Raw genomic sequence first — 18,019 nt, 5'->3', positions numbered from 1 at the left:
ATCAGGTCCTTTGAGGAACATTTTCTGACAGTGTTTCCATCTCAACCACTGCACTGCAGCTGTGTCCTTCCACTCAGCTGATCTTATTGTCCCATAAGCACAGTGAGGATCTCAGCTCATCTCCAGCGCTGTTATATAACAGTAGGAGCTGGACTCACGTGTCCTCCCCTGCAGTCAGGTCCACGAAGACGGGACTCTGACCCGCTGTCCTCAACAGCTGGTTGAAGTGTGTCTGACCGAGGTGTCTCACACACACACACACACACACACACACACACACACACACACACACACACACACACACACACACACACACACACACACACAAATGACCATACAATACACACATGAACTTATCTACACATCTTTTTTTTACCTAACCAAGCTGCTTGCATAGGCTAATATAATATATGTATGTATATTGAATTTAGAATTTCTAGTCATTGCCAGTGAAGTCTATTTTAATGCAACCATTCTGACTTAACTCCAAACCTGATAAAAAATAAATTGAACTATAAGTTGTACTATATATTAGTGTAACTTATACGCGGTATTACAAAGTGGATTTTACCGCTACGAGGAAAGCCAGTCGACCAGACGTCCCACAGCCGCTCAGTACAACAAGGCTGTCTGGCGCTCCCTGGTGGCGGAATCACAATGACACAGCTCTACCGTTTATTCTCCAACAGAGACGGACGGACGGACAGGCGGTCGGACAGAGGGAGACATTTGTCAGGCCTCAACAGACCTTGAGGATGTCTGCCGCCTTCACTGCGACCGCCAGCAAGGTTTTCATCACACTGTCGCTGAGAAGTTTCTGTTTTGAAGGAATACAAAATAAACAATTATGAGCAGTAAAGTCACCATTGTGAAGTCCGCTGGTTTCTCAGCAGGTCTGGGGTTGACATTTAACACATTCTTTAGTGTGAGATGAGACGTATGTTTGCTTTGAGGAGAAAAACTAATCAAATAAAACATTCAGGGCGTCTACGATAGATAATGTGGTACAACATGTTGTGTTCTTGTAACCACAGACGTACCAGCTTGTATTGTACGATTTCAACTACATTCCCTCATACTATGACCAGCGCCGTCGTATAGGGGGGAAAGGTTATGACAATTATAAGGGCCCACAGCCCGCTAGGGCCCACACACAGCCCCCAGTAGCCTCTATGACAAAATGATTATGCATACACTGAACTAATATATATTCATATGAATGAATCCGAATTAAAACAAAGCCACAAATCATACAATATTCTAATTTTAATAATTTCAATAATCCCCTTGGCCCCTTCTTAAAAAATGGTTTGGTCCACACCGCGGTTCGTTCTTCCCAGGGACGTGCACACTCAGGAGTTTTGAGGGGCAGGTGCCGAATTGTTGACGGTGTGTGTGGGGGGGGGTGTTGGATCATGGACGAGCGCTATTGCGGGCGCGATTATTGATGGGGGGGGGGGGGGTTGGATCGCGGACGAGCGCTATTGCGGGCGCGATTGTTGAGGGGGGGGCGGGGGGGTTGGATCGCGGACGAGCGCTATTGCGGGCGCGATTGTTGAGGGGGGGGCGGGGGGGTTGGATCGCGGACGAGCGCTATTGCGGGCGCGATTGTTGAGGGGGGGGCGGGGGGGTTGGATCGCGGACGAGCGCTATTGCGGGCGCGATTTTTGAAGAACACTCAGAGGGCACTTTTTAATACGAGGCAAAAAGGGCAGGGGCTCAAGCACCCCTAGGGCCCTATGTGTGCACGTGCCTGGTTCTTCCCATGGTTCTTCCTCATCGGAAGTGAGTGAGCGATGAGACTTACAGTGAACAAACAATCCAATTTAAACTTTAATTGAGATTAGATGAGGCTTGTTGTTGTTTTTGATATTTGTTTTACAACAACGTATTCCATGTGCTCTTTGTTTCACTTGCACATTTAAGTTAAATGCTACATATTTACCTGTGGACTATCTTGAGCCAGGACACTTTGTTTTTTGCATATCAGTGCTATCAATACCCACACCTATTTGTTGAGTGGTTAATTGAAAATGTATTTGCAATCAGAGGTGTAATAACGTGTTGCAAATCAGGGAAATGAGAATAAGACAATTAATAATACATAATTTACATAATAATACTCTGACTTGTTAAGTCGTTAAATGTAAAAAAGGAAACAAATTGGGTGTATTACACCAGGCACGGTCAAGAACACTGAAAAACAAGAACATTTAAGGTGGCAATGAATGGGGAGAGGGGCCCACACCGATATTCTTTCAGGGGGCCCAGAATTCCTAGCAACTGCCCTGACTATGATCACTTGTTTAATGATGATAAAGATTTATATATCTGTCCATGTTAACAAATACACTGAAAGCTAACTTATAACAGAACCATAGCACAATAGACAAGTGCGCTGTGTTGTTGTTTGAATGTATGAATAGTGACCTCTGACATGACCTTAAAAGGGCTTCCTCTCATCCTGGAGTATCTCTGCGTCGCAGGCTCTCAGCAGCCTAACCACGTGATTGGCTGAGGCCTGGTCGATGTCACGCGTCAGCGGGTTGGACTTCTCCGAAACAGGAAGTTCAGACTCGTAGTCTGGAAACGTTTTGGAATCCAATGAAAGTAAACTGCATGAATGAAATGTATTTAATTCATTAAATACCATCTTGAGAAATGATCTTGGAGGCTTAACATCACTGTATGTTACCCTCACCTACAGCGGCGGAGCCACAAATGTCCATATAGGAGGCACAGGAAAAAACAGGCGGGCAAAGCCAATCTGATTGAACCTAAGATAGGCCTCGATTAGATGCACCATACAAACATTAATCAAAGGCATGTTATATTTATGACATAAAGGTGGAATTTATTAAAGGCATTTGATCACAGCTGACAGATTACGCGGAAACATTTTAAACTTGCGCAAAACTGCATGAACCCATGCATCGGCGCGTCACATTTATTGAACGCTTCACCGCTCTCGGTCACAGCTGACAATTCACCGTCAGGCTAAACATTTTAAACCTGCGCAAAACCGCATGAACGAAGCTTTGGTGAGCATCACATCAAAGTGAAACAGATTGGCCGTATAAGACAAGCCTACTGCAAAGATGACAACTTATCACACACACACGCAGAGAGAGAGAGAGAGAGAGAGAGAGAGAGAGAGAGAGAGAGAGAGAGAGTCCTCAACAGACAGGCCTAATGTCTAACGGCTATATGTCTTTATTTCTTATATTTGCTTTGGTGTGCATCACATCAAAGTGAAACAGATTGGCCGTATAAGACAAGCCACAAGTGTCCATATAGGAGGTGTTACGGTGTCCAGAAGAATATAACAGCAGCGTTCAGACAACTGAACACAAAGAGTCTGACGACAGGGTTTTAAGGGGGAAATTAAACGTCTTTACTTGTTGGAACAAGGATCTTTTGGTTCCACATGAGAGCAACGATCAAATGAAATGAAACCCCATCAACAGAACGGCCAAGGTGGTTACGACATGACAGGAAAACGACAAAGAAGAAACCCTCCCGCTCACCAGTGGGTGGAGCACCTTACCTGCCCCCGAGCCCGACGCACAAGTCACGGAGCGGACAAATCAAAACAGTGCGTCTTCCGGTGAAGCTAACTGACTACCCTAACTGATCTTACACCTAAAGTGAGGAAAGTCACCACCAAGGCCTAAATAATAGTAACAAAGGGAAGGCGTTGAAAGCATTCAGTAATGATTTACACTGTTGAACTAAAAGTAACCAAGGTGGGCAGCCTGTGCTCCATAGGAGAGAGAGAGACGCCGTCTTCCACTGGGCTTTATATGAGTGGGGGCGGCGCCAACAACCAGGGAGAGCCAATCAGCACCTCGTAGCCAGTAGGCTCCGCCTCCAGGAGGGGATGGAGGTGATTGGATGCAGGAGCAAAACAAAAACAACATATTAGTGCAAACACACAAAGCCACCACAAGAGCCAGAACATTATAGTACTACCCCGTAACGCCCCCACCCTTAAGGAGATCAATTGGGGGGTTTCTTTAGGCACTATTCACAATTTTTTTTTATATACAGGAATGAGTAAAAACTTAAATATACTCATCATCATTGACTACTCTGCCGCAGTTCAACTGGAAAGGAAATGCATTCATGGAAAAAAAACACAACAAACAAGAGTACGATAAACCCACAATTTATGTACGTATAATTATATATAAACAGACACGCCCCCACCACCTCACGGACCACTGGCTGACGCACCAGGTGGGACTCCGCCTCCGAGACCGAGCAGCCAATCAGCAGACAGATCAGAGCCAGAGGGACGACCTTATGGGGAGCCAGAATGAACACAAACCAGAGTGGGAGGAGTCACTGACAGCAGCGCACTTCAACCCCCACACACACACACACACACACACACACACACACACACACACACACCGCTACACACACACACACACACACACACACACACACACACACACACACACACACACACACACACACACACCGCTACACATACACACACACAAACACACACACACACACACACACACACACACACACACACACACACACACACACACACACACACACACACACACACACACACACTACCACCCGTCTATAACCCACCTACCACCGTCTATAACCCACCTACCACCGTCTATAACCCACCTACCACCGTCTATAACCCACCTACCACCGTCTATAACCCACCTACCAACCGTCTATAACCCACCTACCACCGTCTATAACCCACCTACCACCGTCTATAACCCACCTACCACCGTCTATAACCCACCTACCACCGTCTATAACCCACCTACCACCGTCTATAACCCACCTACCACCGTCTATAACCCACCTACCACCGTCTATAACCCACCTACCACCGTCTATAACCCACCTACCACCGTCTATAACCCACCTACCACCGTCTATAACCCACCTACCACCGTCTATAACCCACCGACCACCGTCTATAACCCACCTACCACCGTCTATAACCCACCTACCACCGTCTATAACCCACCTACCACCGTCTATAACCCACCTACCACCGTCTATAACCCACCTACCACCGTCTATAACCCACCTACCACCGTCTATAACCCACCTACCACCGTCTATAACCCACCTACCACCGTCTATAACCCACCTACCACCGTCTATAACCCACCTACCACCGTCTATAACCCACCTACCACCGTCTATAACCCACCTACCACCGTCTATAACCCACCTACCACCGTCTATAACCCACCTACCACCGTCTATAACCCACCTACCACCGTCTATAACCCACCGACCACCCGTCCTCCAGCACCTTGCTCTGGGTGCTGGCGGCGTGCGTGTGCGCGGTGATGTCAGCGTTCAGGAGGTCCACCTCCAGCCGGTCGCTCCGGTAGACGGCCCCCAGCAGAGCCCCCCTGCAGCGGGGCTGGGGGTGCCCTGACAGACCCTGAGGGTGGAGGGGGTGGAGGTCAGAGACACACAGACACCACAACAGTCCAGTGGTCTGGGGGGTGTGTGACTGCCTGCTCTAAAGGTTGTGGGTTGGATGCCAGGTGTCCCCTGTCTAACCCGTAGGCGTCCTGGAGCCAGACGGCCCCTGAGGCTCCGTCAGACCGTCCTCCTACGCGCGTCACTGCTAACAAAATGGACCCTTGTTTTGAAAAGAAGAGTGTGAGGAGATCTGTGTTCACCCAAACGTATACAACACATATTGAAGGAACACAAAGACACACAAAGGGAGTCTTCTTCTTCTTCTCCTTGATTATTGAGGCAGTTGTCAGGGACGCGGGAAGTCAGTTTGAGTTGGGGTTGCTGAGAGAAAGTATATATAATGACGTCATAATAAATGATGCGCAACATTCATGGTTTACGTAGTAATACGGCCAGCAACATTTGACACCAGTTTTAGAACGTTTTACACTACAGACATGTTGACCACCAACATGCCAAAGCAGTTATAGAACCTTATTCAGCAACGGACAGATCACACACACACGGAATGGAGGTTTATTTCTGATCAAGACCATTTATTATTGACGCCGGACTAAAGCCTAACGTAACAATAACGGGACGCGTTATCGACAGCCTAACAGCCTAACGTAACAATTTGAACAACAATTTGAACAATTTGAAAAATAAAGAACTTTTACTAAACGTGACAATAAATAACTTCAAGTTGAAGAACACACACACACACATTGACTCAGTGAAGGCCGCACTCCAAAACCAAAATAAATAGAACTCTCCAAGGTGCTGATCCTGCTTGGCTGCATGGCGCACTACCAGATCTGTGACACAAACAAGAAACGTAACTTACTAAATGAACCCGTGGGCTCCACAATATAAATATTATAACCATGACCAAAGAGAGCCTGCACAGCGGCAGGAGCATCATAAGAACACTTTACCGACCTTAAGCAGACGGTAGAACAGCCAAGGTGGTCCTGCACTCAGGGGGGGTGGGAATGATGGGGGGGGGGGGGGGTTACCGTGGTGAGGTGGGGGGGGTGTTACTGTGGTGGGTGGGGGGGTGTTACCGTGGTGGGGGGGGGGGTTAACGTGGTGGGGGGGGTGTTACCGTGGGGGGGGGGGGTGTTAACGTGGTGGGGGGGGGGGGGGTGTTACCGTGGTGAGGGGGGGGGGGGGGGGGAGAGACTAAAACATTTGTTGTTTTATTTATCTTTTCTGATTAATATATTATTATTCTTAAGGCTCTTATGTAACATTATTTAGTAATAAAAGGAGAATGATGATGGGCTGAACACACGAGAACATTCAGTTGATCCACCGAGTTGTTTATTATCATTATGCATCATGAACAAATACAACAGAAAAATGGTCCCTTACATGTACACAATAAACACAAGGACTGAAACAATAGAAGCTGCAGACTTTACTAATCATAAACAGGTGTGCACGTATCTTTAATAACTGAACATGTTCTGCGGCCGTTTGGTTCCCAACAGAACAAAAGGAATCAAGATTCAGTTTAAAGTCATTTACAACATGCAGCATTATCCCATAGACCTCTTGGTTATTATGAATGAAATATAAAATCTGATTAGGACAACAATGATGATATCATAGTCCATAGAACAAACATGTTTATGTCTGAAAATTACAAATATATAGTTGCATAAAAAAACATGTGATTTACCATCAGTAGGTATTTAATATACATTTCAAATTAAAAATGAGATCTTAATAAAAGCTGCTTAGCGAACCCTATGGGAGATCCTTAAAGTCTCTTCCTTTCATGATTCATCATCATCAACTTTTAGGAAGCCCCATAAAAAGGAGGGGGAGGGGGAGACGGGGGGGGAGGAGAAGGGGGAGACGGGGGGGAGGGAGAGAGGGAGACGGGGGGGAGGAGGGGGAGAGGGAGACGGGGGGAGGAGGGGGAGGGGGAGACGGGGGGGAGGGAGAGACGGGGGGGAGGAGGAGGGGGAGACGGGGGGGAGGAGGGGGAGAGGGAGACGGGGGGGAGGAGGGGGAGAGGGAGACGAGGGGGAGGGGGAGAGGGAGACGGGGGGGAGGGAAAGATGCGAGAGAAAGAGAGCGAGACTATAACTGCCCTAGAGACACTGACGCAAAAGCAGTGTGTGTGTGTGTGTGTGCGCGCGTGCGTGCGTGCGTATGTGTGTGTGTGTGTGTGTGTGTGTGTGTGTGTGTGTGTGTGTGTGTGTGTGTGTGTGTGTGTGTGTGTGTGTGTCCCATGCGGCCGGACGGGACGCCGCATGGGACGTAAAGAGAGAGAGAGAGAGAGAGAGACTATAACTCACACAGAGACGCTGAGGCCCCGTACCCCCAGAACCTAAACCCAGGGAGGAGGTCCTCCTGGGTGAAGGAGGTCCTGAAGGTGTGGATGTGTGTCAGTGTGTCTGAGGACCCTCCTCCACCTGGGGACACTCTGTAGAAGGACAGAGTGCCAGCAGGCCGGTCCAGATACACTCCTACTCTGGTAGAGCCAGCGGGGGGGAGACGTATGTCTGTCCGTCTATCGTTGTACCGGGCAGAGTAACGACCATCATAACAATCAAGACTCCAGGACTTGTTGTTCACTCCAAGCCAGCTGTCACCACTCCCTCCTCTCCTTGTGATTCCTCTGTATGTCACTGCTATATCAACACGTCCTTTCCACTCTACCTCCCAGTAACAGCGGCCAGTCAGAGCCTCTCTACACAACACCTGGGACCGGGAGTCAAATCTCTCTGGGTGATCCGGATACGACTGGTCCTCTCTGACCCGCGTCACCTTTCTGTTGTCCTCAGACAGAGAGAGTCGTCTGTGGGCTGTGTTTGGGTCCAGTGTGAGTTCACAGGCATCTGACGGAGAACAAGACATGATGAGCTACTGAACCCTTCTGCATCTTCATCATCATCATCATCATCACTAGTACTGCTGGAAGCATTGACATCTTAGATATGCTAGGATGCTAAATCCGAGGATGCTCAGACACACACACACACACACACACACACACATCATAACTTGGTCAAAATTCAACCGTTTACCATCACTCAAACTATTAAACAAATCTACACATTTGTATCTTCGATAGTATTTAATCAGAATTTCGATATCATTTATACTTTTTTCAGAATCACAGTTTTAGTTTCACTCCAGATTCGTTCTCAGTTGGTCTCACTCTAGCCGTTTGCCTCAGCTGTTGCTCGTTGAGCAATCAGTGGACATCACAGCACTCTGGAGGAGTCTGGTTAAAGTCACGTGGTGGAGGGTAGTGTGGTCTTTGTTAGTCTCTGGCCGTTTCTCAATACCAAGTACGCAAACTACGGACTCGCGGACTTGGAAGTGCGTACTTGGCAAGTCCAGACTTCCAAGTACAGACTTCCGAGGACGCGAGTACGCACCTGTGACGTCACCACCTCAGCTCTGTTAACTGCTTTACGGCCTCATGTAGGCATACACTACTGAACAATTTAAACTAATGATATAAAACTAAACCCCAGCCTCTTTCATTTTAAAATAGTATGTCAATATTTTCAATGAATATAAATGAAAAGATATGCTTATCGTGTGTATAAGCTATTCACACAACTTTTTATATGTAGGGTACAGATGCGCGTGCCTAACTGGCTATGTAGTTGGAGAGTAGACTATTGATATAATAATAATAACGAATGAGCGAGAAATGACTCTATTAGAACACACACACACACACACACACACACACACACACACACACACACACACACACACACACACACACACACACACACACACACACACACACACACACACACACACACACACACACACACACACACACACAAATTATAATAAACAAAACCCCAGCCTCTTTAATTTTAAATAGTATGTCAATATTTTGAATGAATAGGCCTACATTTTTGTTATATATGTCAAATGTTCCTATATATAGCCTATTATTATAGCTTACATACTAATATTTAAAAACAAGGGAATGCGAAATGCATCCTGGGATATTTAACGGTCCAAGTCCACACAAGTCACCTCCGATGCGTCCTCGGTGGAACGGCCAGTTTAAGAACGCATGGAGAACACACACGGGTTTTACGACTGTACTTGACTTGATGCGTACTTGGAATAGGAACAGTACTTGGGCTACGACTGATGACGTTTCACGAGAACGCAAAGTACACAAGTACAGACGAGAACGCAAATTCAGAAACGGCCTCTCTCTCTCCCTCATGGACTACAACAATGACTCTCAATCAAGCCACTCCTTCCCATTACAGTTACATCGCCAAACCCCCCCTCTCTGGCCGAGGGGGAGGCGTTGGCGTTCTTCATAAACAATCCCTGTCCATCACTGAACTGAACCTCAACCTCCCATCTATCTCATCCTTTGAACACCTTGCCTTCTCCCTCCCCAACTCTGTCACCACTGTTCTAATCTACCGTCCTCTGAAGCCACACCCATCTTTTCTCTCTGAACTGTCTGAACTCCTCACCATTGCGTCCTCTCTCTCTTCCCGCCTCCTACTTACCGGTGACTTCAACATCCACACGGACAAGCCGACCGCCCCACTGACATCTGACTTCCTCTCCCTTCTCGCCTGTTTCCACCTCACCCAACACATTGACTTCCCCACCCATACCAAAGGCCATATCCTCCACATAGTCTGCTCCGCCTCCCTACCCGTATCTAACCCCCATCCTCTCCCCTTCCCACTCTCTGATCATCTCTGCATCCTCTTCTCCGCTCCTCTACCCTCACCCCATAATCCCAAAAAGCGCTCCATTTCCTACCGCAACATCAAACCAGTCAACCCACTCTCACTCTCCCAGCTCATGTCCTCTGCCTTCCCCCCTGACTCTGCCCCCTCTTCCCCTGACGACTATGCCATCATGCTCAACTCCATCCTTTCTGACTCCCTTGACTCCCTTTCCCCCTGGAAGACTTCCTCTGTCTCGTTCACTAACTCCGCCCCCTGTTACACCCCGGAACTCCGCACCATGAAACAGACTGGCCGCCAACTCGAGCGGTTATGCAAGCGAACCCGCCTCACCGTTCACGCCGAAGCCTACAAACATCACATCTCCTCCTACCGTGACGCTCTCCATGCTGCTAAATCCGCCCACTTCTCCACCCTCATCAACAGCACCAACCGGAACCCCCGCATCCTGTTCTCCACCGTCAACAAACTGCTCCAGCCGCCGGACATTAATCCACCCTCCTCACCTGACCTCTGTAACTCTTTCCTCCTCGCCTTTAACCATAAAATCTCCCAAATCAACAGCTCCCTGACTGCCGCTGTTAGTAACTCCTCCACCCCGACCATTCCTATCCCCCCCCCCTCCCTGACCACCCACCCTTCCCTTCTTTCACTGCCTTCTCCCCTGTTGACTCCTCCCACATTTTGGACATCATCACTGCGTCCAAGACAACCACCTGCTCTCTCGACCCCCTCCCAACGACTCTAACCAAGGCTTGCCTCCCTCTCCTCACCCCCCACCTCACAACTCTCTTCAATCAGTCCCTATCCCTTGGTCATGTTCCCTCTGTCTACAAACTTGCCTCCATCACTCCCATCCTCAAAAAGCCCACCCTTGATCCAGCCAACCTCTCCAACTACCGCCCCATCTCCAACCTGCCGTTCCTCTCCGAAACTCTGGAACGCATTGTCGCCGCCCAACTCCACACCCACCTCCGGTCAAACAACCTCTATGAACCCCTCCAGTCAAACAACCTCTATGAACCCCTCCAGTCAAACAACCTCTATGAACCCCTCCAGTCAAACAACCTCTATGAACCCCTCCAGTCAAACAACCTCTATGAACCCCTCCAGTCAAACAACCTCTATGAACCCCTCCAGTCAAACAACCTCTATGAACCCCTCCAGTCTGGCTTCCGCCCGCTTCACAGCACCGAAACTGCCCTTGTCAAAGTAATCAACGATCTCCTCACCTCTGCAGACTGCAGTGCCCTCAACATCCTGCTTTTACTAGACCTCAGTGCAGCCTTTGATACTGTACACCATTCCATCCTCCTCAAAAGGCTGCGCCAACAGGGTGTTGAGGGCACCGCACTCGACTGGCTCACCTCCTACCTCACCTCCAGGCAACAGTTCGTCTCCCTCTCTGGCCACACGTCCACCCTCTCTCCTGTACCGCAGGGGGTCCCTCAGGGCTCAGTCCTCGGCCCCCTTCTTTTCATCTGCTACCTCTTCCCCCTTGGTCACATCATCCGCAAACTCAATCTCGACTTCCACTGTTACGCAGATGACACTCAGATGTACATCAGTACCAAAACCACCCAAAACCCTCCCCTCACCCACATCGAAACCTGCATCTCTACAATAAAAACATGGCTGACCCACAACTTTCTCAAACTTAACAGCGACAAAACAGAGCTCCTCTCATAGGCACCAAATCCACTCTCAATAAAACTGGACCCATCTCACTCACCATCGACGCCTCGACCATCACTCTCTCCCCCCTGGCACGCAATCTTGGTGTTACCCTGGACCCCACCCTCTCCTTCGATCCCCATGTCAGCTCCATTGTCAAGACCTCCTACTTTCACCTCCGCCGCATCGCCAAAATCAGACACTGCCTCTCCCCCCCTGCTGCTGAATCCCTTATCCACGCCTTCATCTTCTCCCGTCTTGACTACTGCAACTCCCTCCTCACTGGCATCACCTCTCATTCCCTCCATAGACTCCAAATGGTCCAAAACTCTGCTGCTCGCCTCCTCACTCACACCCGGTCCCGTGAGCACATCACTACCGTTCTCCACACTCTCCACTGGCTCCCCATCAAACAACATATCAGTTTCAAAATACTCCTGCTGACTTTCAAAGCTCTCCACCACCTGGCCCCGCCCTACCTGTCTGACCTCCTCGTCCCCCATCGCCCCTCCCGAGCCCTCCGATCCTCCTCCACTCTCACTCTAACCGTACCACCCTCCAAACTGAACACATTCGGTGACAGAGCCTTCTCCAGGGCAGCCCCCCGACTATGGAACTCTCTTCCCCAACCTGTCCGCGACTCTCCCTCACTTCCCACATTCAAATCCACTCTAAAAACCTCTTTTCCCCAGCCTACGATGTCCCCTACCCATAACCACCTTCATCCCTGCCCCTGTCCTTGTCCCCCTGACTGTCATCACCCTTTTCATGTTTTTTATGTCTTCCACAATGTAAGCGTCTTTGGGTCACTGAAAAGCGCTATATAAATTTCATGAATTATTATTATTATTAACAGTAGGACACGTATAGTTAAAAGCCTAAACAGCCTCGTTGGTGGATAGCAGCATAGGCTCTGTTTGATTGAATAAGGGTTGCATTTCTTGCCTACTACCTCCCACCGATCCACTGCCTCTCTGTCCTCTCCCTACCCTTCAATCACGTAATGATGATGATCTGACAACGCACGCACATCGTAAAAATAAACAAATAAGGAATGTATCACTACTTATTAATTACTACTAATTATTATTACACATAGTTCATGCGTTATATAAGCACTAGTAAAAAAAAGTGTTTGTTGTGTGTCAAGTTGTTAACTGATGCTAAAGGTTAGACTACGACATAGTAATGTTACCAATGAAAAACATAAACATGTCAACATAATTCACTATCTTGCTTGAGGAGTGATTACTCATACATGCTCACACTAATGGTTCAATGCAGTTTGAAGTTTGTTTGAAATAGCGTACCTCATCATCACCCGAAAGAATGGGATGACAGGTTGTCATAGCTTCTTGGCACATACCGCCTACCGTAGTTGCAACCAGGTTGCAACGTCCATTTTAAAAAGCGAGCACTGTTCGTTTGAATGCACTATATCATTTTACCACGAGATGGGAGTAATTCCTACTCAGTGTCCCTTTAAGCTATGTAGCTTTATCATGTTTTCAACCTCACTTTACACTGCAGCACTCACAACATTGTCTTCAGGGAAAAACATTTGACATGTTTCATTTTGTTCTGTAAAATAAATCTTTATATTTTAAGAATATTGAATGTACATTTGACAGCCCTAAATCAAACTAATCAGATACTTACACTTTTTTAGAGCTGATCTCAGGTCAGCCACCTTCTCCAGCTCCATGTTCAGTGTCTCCTCCAGCTGATCCTGGGATCTCCTCACGAGGTTAGTAGGGGGAGAGACTGGTGAGGCTACAAGCAGAGGAAAGCCAAGAAGAGGTTCAATATGAAGACCCTGATTGGGAAGACATTCAAGAACATGGTGTTCAAGAACACCACCTGTGTTCAGAGCAGAGTGGAACGATCACATCGTGTTTTGGGGAGACAAAAAACATAATGATAAAATGGCATCAATTTTGGGTTCAATTGCTCTTCAAAAAGAATATGACCGAACAGCGGTATGGGCGGTGTGGCACAGTATCATACCGGAGACATTCTGGATCATTGGACAACCCTAAGATGAATCAAACTAAACAAACACTTACACTTCTTTACATCTGGTTTAGGGACAGGCACCTTCCCCATCTCCATGTTCAGTGTCTCCTCCAGCTGATCCAGGGCTCTCCTCAAGGTCCCTACGTATGACGGAGGACGGACCTCCACCGTCGTCCAGTCCCTGGTGGGTGGAGGATCCTTCAGGGATCTGAAGGTCTGGAGGAGGTGGAGGTGGTCTTCAGTGTGTGAGAGCTGCTTCACCTCTGATCTTCTATTGGTCAGATCTTCTATCTCCTGCTCCAGCTCTTTGATGAGGCCTTCAGCTTCTGTCTCTGTGGATTTCAGTTTCTCTTTAACCGTTTGGTTGTGATCATCCTGGCACTTTTCAACAGAGCGCTTCAGAGCAGTGAAGACCTGCACACCATCGGCTATCTCTTTGTCTGCGTCTGCTTTGCTACTTCCCACTGTGTCTCTGATGTCCTTAATCTTTAGTTGTCTCTCCTGGATCATCTGCTGAACTTCAGCCTCTATCTTCCCCAGCTGGGCCGTCTTCACTTCATATTCCTCCTTTAGAGGTACAACAGGATGGGACTTGTGGTCCGTCACTGTGCACAACACACACACACACACCTGTTCAGTCTGGCAGAAGAGCTCCAGGAGTCGGTCGTGTTTCTGACACATCCTGTCCTCCAGACGGTCCATAGGCTCGACCAGCCGATGTTTCTTCAGTCTTGCGACTCTCTGATGTGGCTCCAGGTGGGTTTGGCAGTAAGAGGTAAAACACGTCAGGCAGGACTTCACAGCCTTCAGCTGGGTCCCAGTACAGACGTCACAGGGAACTTCTGCTGGTTCAACACAAGGCTGCTCTTTGACTGGTGCAGAACTTCTAAACCGATCAACCATCCCTGATAAGAGGGTATTAACCCGTAGATCAGGTCTTGTGTGGAACAGCTCGGTGCAAACAGGACATTTGTACTGGACTTGGTCATCCCAGAACGTTGTAATACAGGTTCTACAGAAGTTGTGTCCACATGGTGTGAAAACTGGGCTGTTGAACACATCCAGACAGATGGAACAGGAGAAGTCCTCTTCAGACCAGGAAGTAGCAGAGGCCATTCCTAGAAAACATGGATAACAATAGTAAAATAACAGTTTGAACTTGTTCAAATGCAAGTGCTTTATACGTTATATATTTTGTTGTTTCAAGCAGAAATCTTCATCCAATAGGAGGTACAACATGAAGTCCTGCAGACAGGACATCTTCACTGAGGATGAGGGGTCAATATTTTGGACTCACCTTACAATGTTTGTCTGATTATTTAGTTTAATTTAAATTAAAGGATTTATACATTCTCAAAGTACATTTATATCAATTATTGTCTCAAATATGGGATAAGTATGTGTCCAAAAACAACGTTTGCATAGGGTGAGAAGTCTCAGACTTCTGCCCAGTTGAAACAGCCGAGTGTCACAACGCTACACTTTCACTTTTAACATGGAAGCACTTTTTCTGTCCCTGAAAACTAGAGGTTCAAATACAACGTATCCAAATGACACAAAACCACAACATTGGAAGTTATTCAAATAGTCATGACGTCCGGAATCGATTAATTGCAGATTTGATCTAATAAGCATATTTCACTGACTGAAGTGATCTACTGCTTTCATAAGTATTGCAAAATGAAAGTCATAGACACCCTCAATTTTGAAAAAGTGAGAAAGTCTGAAAAGCATTTTTTTAACGAATACAAAAAAGTAGTCCCTCCTGGCTGCAAAGTGTACGGCGGTTGCTATACAACACACTGTAGCGTCCTTCAGAGAGAAGGCTAGAGACGGTAGCTTGGTTCGCCGGCAATTTAGCCTACTATCGAGCAGTTCACTCACCGTGTGCCTATTGCTTTACAACATTTCCACCCTCTCCATCAATCAACATATTTTTAGGCTTCAGTAAACTATGCTATTGCTTTTATATATAAATAAACAACAGTTCAAGTTAGGCGCGGAGTGATACTGAACTCTGTAAACTGAACGGTATACACGCAATATACAACAGTTGGGAACCAATCAGATTGCTTGATTCAAGCCACCCGTTTTATAAATTCTCATAGAACTAATGCTGTAAATTGTACAGGGAACCCTCTAACCTGAATGGACTTTGAAGGGTTTGAGACCAGAGTTCTGTCAGGGTTAGAGTCCTAGAATCCGGGTTGGAGTCCCAGAGAAAGTGGGTATACCACGTGGGTATACCAGAGAGACTGTTGATCTGATCTTAAATACATTGCACTTTCTAAAATGCTTTTTTAACTTTAGCCTTTATTTCTATTTATTTTACTCTCTTTTTTTTATTTTACTATCTATTATTTTCTTTTTATTGTATGACAATGTTAATATGTGAAGCACTTTGAGTCTGCCTTGTGTATGAAAAGTGCTATATAAATAAAGTTGCCTTGCCTAACCTGGTGCATCATTAAAAATATTAATGTTTAAATTAAGAATTGACCCCAAAGCACTTCATGTACTTTTTTTTATCAAACATGACCAACAGCCTGTCAGCCTGTTGGTCATGTAAGTACCAATGCAGTATCAATGCATAGAACAACACTGCCACCTACTGGTTGAGGAGGGCGGGCCATTTGTGAATCACGAGCTATTTGCTTGTGGATCTGTGCGGATCTTCGACAAGAATGTCTCAAAAATGCGTAAGTGAGGAAAGAGATGCGCGTGCGTGAGTAATGATCCACAAATGCTGAGTCATACTTCACGAGCAGAATTTTCAGTTTTGCAAATGGATTTTTGTTTTTACAAATGGAAAATTGTGTATTTACAAAAACACAATATATTTGTACTTTTTTATACTTTTATATATAAGCATGTAAAAACCAAAATACAAGTTACAAATTATAAATTTGTATTTGTGGATAGCAAAACACGTGTGCAAATCAAAAATATTTGTAGATCACCATCTGTGCGTTTACAGATATTAATGAGACAAATTTAAGCCCATACTATTCAGGATGGGACATTGCAGACATTCCAATGTCATGCCTGTTAAATGTGTGATTAATGTGCGCCTATCGGCTTTAGAAACTGGATAGATTACCATATCTACATCATCCTCTGGCCAAATCATTTTTAGGGTAATTTGAAGGGATTGTAACCTTTTCATCAAAGACCCGCCTCTCTCCTCCTCATTAGCCTTAAAGCTACAGGAACGTTTGTGGAGCTCATTGTGGGACTGGCCCGTAGCGGCTGGAACTCTGCACCAAGGATGAATTTCGGGAATGAGTCTTCAAATACTGTATTAGGGGCCACTAACACCGATATAAAGGCATCCGTAAAGTAGCATGGGACCTTTAGTGCCCCACTTCACTCAAAAAGAACAGAACAGTGTAATATGACTGCATGATTAATATGACTACATGATTAATATGACTGCATGATTAATATGACTGCATGATTAATATGACTACATGTTTAATATGACTACATGATTAATGACTACATGATTAATATGACTACATGTCTAATATGACTACATGATTAATATGACTACATGTCTAATATGACTACATGATTAATATGACTACACGTTTAATATGACTACACGATTAATATGACTACACGATTAATATGACTACACGATTAATATGACTACATGATCAATATGACTACATGTCTAATATGACTGCATGATTAATATGACTACATGATTAATATGACTACATGTCTACTATGGCTACATGATTAATATGGCTACATGATTAATATGGCTACATGATTAATATGACTACATGATTAATATGACTACATGTCTACTATGGCTACATGATTAATATGGCTACATGATTAATATGACTACATGATTCATATGACCGTGTGATGTCTAGAGAAAGCGCATTCTGGTTACAAAAAGGTTACAGAAAGCTTAGCTGAAAGAAGACAGTGCACGTGCGTATATTTGCATAACGCGATCTGATTGGGTGACGGATCCGTCGCTGCCTGAAAAGTTAAACTTGACGGACGGACCCACAATGCACTTCGGGAGCGTCCCACGCAAGGCCAACGCCTTTCATACCCGCTGCGCGTCCGTCGACGGGCTGCAGCTGCGGGCGAGAGGGTCCGCGATCTGCCTCCGTAGCGGCTCCAACGCGGCGTGC

The 18,019-nt window shown here is 46.4% G+C and overlaps 1 protein-coding gene across 3 annotated transcripts in view; it reads right to left on the bottom strand.

Annotated features, from left to right (window-relative positions):
• Window positions 1-5,225: 5,225 nt before the first annotated feature.
• Window positions 5,226-18,019, bottom strand: part of LOC311370651 (E3 ubiquitin/ISG15 ligase TRIM25-like) — a 13,350-nt gene continuing 556 nt past the window's right edge. Inside the window, exons 2-4 of one of the 3 annotated variants that reach the window (XM_084488996.1) lie at window positions 13,913-14,980; window positions 13,506-13,619; window positions 5,226-5,440 (exon numbers count right to left, since the gene is read on the bottom strand). In XM_084488996.1, coding sequence (XP_084345122.1) covers window positions 5,346-5,440; window positions 13,506-13,619; window positions 13,913-14,978 — 1,275 coding nt within the window. In that variant the 5' untranslated portion in view covers window positions 14,979-14,980 and the 3' untranslated portion in view covers window positions 5,226-5,345. Of the gene's footprint in view, window positions 5,441-7,466; window positions 8,319-13,505; window positions 13,620-13,912; window positions 14,981-18,019 lie in introns of those variants that run through there. The other 2 variants (XM_084488994.1, XM_084488995.1) reach the window with 2 other exon arrangements.

The sequence above is a fragment of the Micromesistius poutassou genome (genome assembly GCF_964030765.1).
Source record: "Micromesistius poutassou genome assembly, contig: SCAFFOLD_4298, whole genome shotgun sequence".
Lineage (NCBI taxonomy): Eukaryota > Metazoa > Chordata > Actinopteri > Gadiformes > Gadidae > Micromesistius > Micromesistius poutassou.
This window is presented reverse-complemented; position numbering and strand designations above follow the sequence as displayed.